The 1,349-nt window shown below is 24.8% G+C and overlaps 1 protein-coding gene across 1 annotated transcript in view; it reads left to right on the top strand.

The window, feature by feature from the left end:
- LOC106760300 (putative lactoylglutathione lyase) overlaps positions 1-1,026 on the top strand; it is a 2,890-nt gene extending 1,864 nt beyond the window's left edge. The window contains exons 5-6 of the mRNA XM_022780224.1: positions 101-179; positions 955-1,026. Coding sequence (XP_022635945.1) covers positions 101-179; positions 955-1,026 — 151 coding nt within the window. The remainder of the gene's footprint in view (positions 1-100; positions 180-954) is intronic.
- Positions 1,027-1,349: the final 323 nt, after the last annotated feature.

Below are 1,349 nucleotides of genomic sequence, written 5' to 3'. Positions count from 1 at the left end.
TTTTTGTTACAAGATATAGATATGTCAGACAATTGTTTCAAGATAGAGGAGAATAGTATATGGGAATCTGAACTTTACTGGTGTCAGGATTTGGACACAGGCCATCTGCCATGGGTGCTCCAAATCATGATGGGTTGGATTTTGCACATGGTTTTAAAGCTCGGCCTCTTAATAAGAAGGTAACCAGATATTAGCAATGTATTTGGTATGAATATACCTGGAGTTCGGTCCTACAAAGAAATGAAACAATAAACTTTGAATTATATTCCTGTTGTTGTATGAGTTAAGATTTTAAAATAGTTTATACAATTTTTATCACTTTAAGATATATATATATATATATATATATATATATATATATATATATATATATATATATATATATATAAGTCAATTGCATAATGAATTGCTTTTTTTATCATAAAGTATGTGTATATTTATCATTCATGCAAACACAGTATCAGTCTCAAGTTATATTACTAGTCAAACTAATTCTTGGTGGAAAACAAACATGTCCTTGGTCTTCAAAGTAATTCAATTTCATGTAGAAAAGAAGTTATTTTGAAAATAAGAACTTTGTTATCATCATTATATTATATAATATACTTGCCATCTCTATCTAGACTAAAAAATATTAAGTGTCTGGCTCAATTTTCTTAAAACTTAAAAGCTAAGTTAAAATTAAAAATACTTGAAATGTAAGTTAAAGATTTTGGTATTTCTGTAACTATTTAAACTTAAAAGATAATATTTTAAGTTGAAATAAAAAAGGAAAAGAAGTCGAAATCCAAAGCTCCCTTTTAAAACTTCTCTTCATTAAAAAGAGAATTGATTTTTTATAAGTTTCATATCTTAAAAATCTATACAGATTTTTGTTTCACACTTTTGTTTCTTTCTAGTACTGCAAAATTATATGAGTATAATTATAATTGTTTAGTTTTTTTATTATTTCAGCAAGCTAGTGATGCAAATGAGCTCGAGTCTTTTTTGAGTACAAGACAATCATCTGGTGGAAGTAATATTTAGAGAGTTTATGAAACTTTTTTAGGATAAAATTATATCAAGTTTATTATGAATTTTGAGTACTTATTGATTAAGTTGTAAGGACGAGTTTTATTTTAATTTGATTTTATGTTACTATGATGATTTTGACAATGAAATTATATAAATTTGTGATGTCTTTTGGTACATTAATATGTTTGAATATTGTTGTAAATATATATTTTTCATCCAAAAATATAAACATCTCAAATGTGACAAAAATTAAATAATTCTAGCAAAAAATAAAGTAATAAACCTCAAATTAAATAATACAAATGAGGGAGGTTACAACTTCTAAATAATAATTG

This window comes from Vigna radiata, chromosome 5, assembly GCF_000741045.1.
Source record: "Vigna radiata var. radiata cultivar VC1973A chromosome 5, Vradiata_ver6, whole genome shotgun sequence".
Lineage (NCBI taxonomy): Eukaryota > Viridiplantae > Streptophyta > Magnoliopsida > Fabales > Fabaceae > Vigna > Vigna radiata.
The sequence above is the reverse complement of the archived record's forward strand: the minus strand, read 5'-3'. Positions and strand labels throughout refer to the sequence as shown.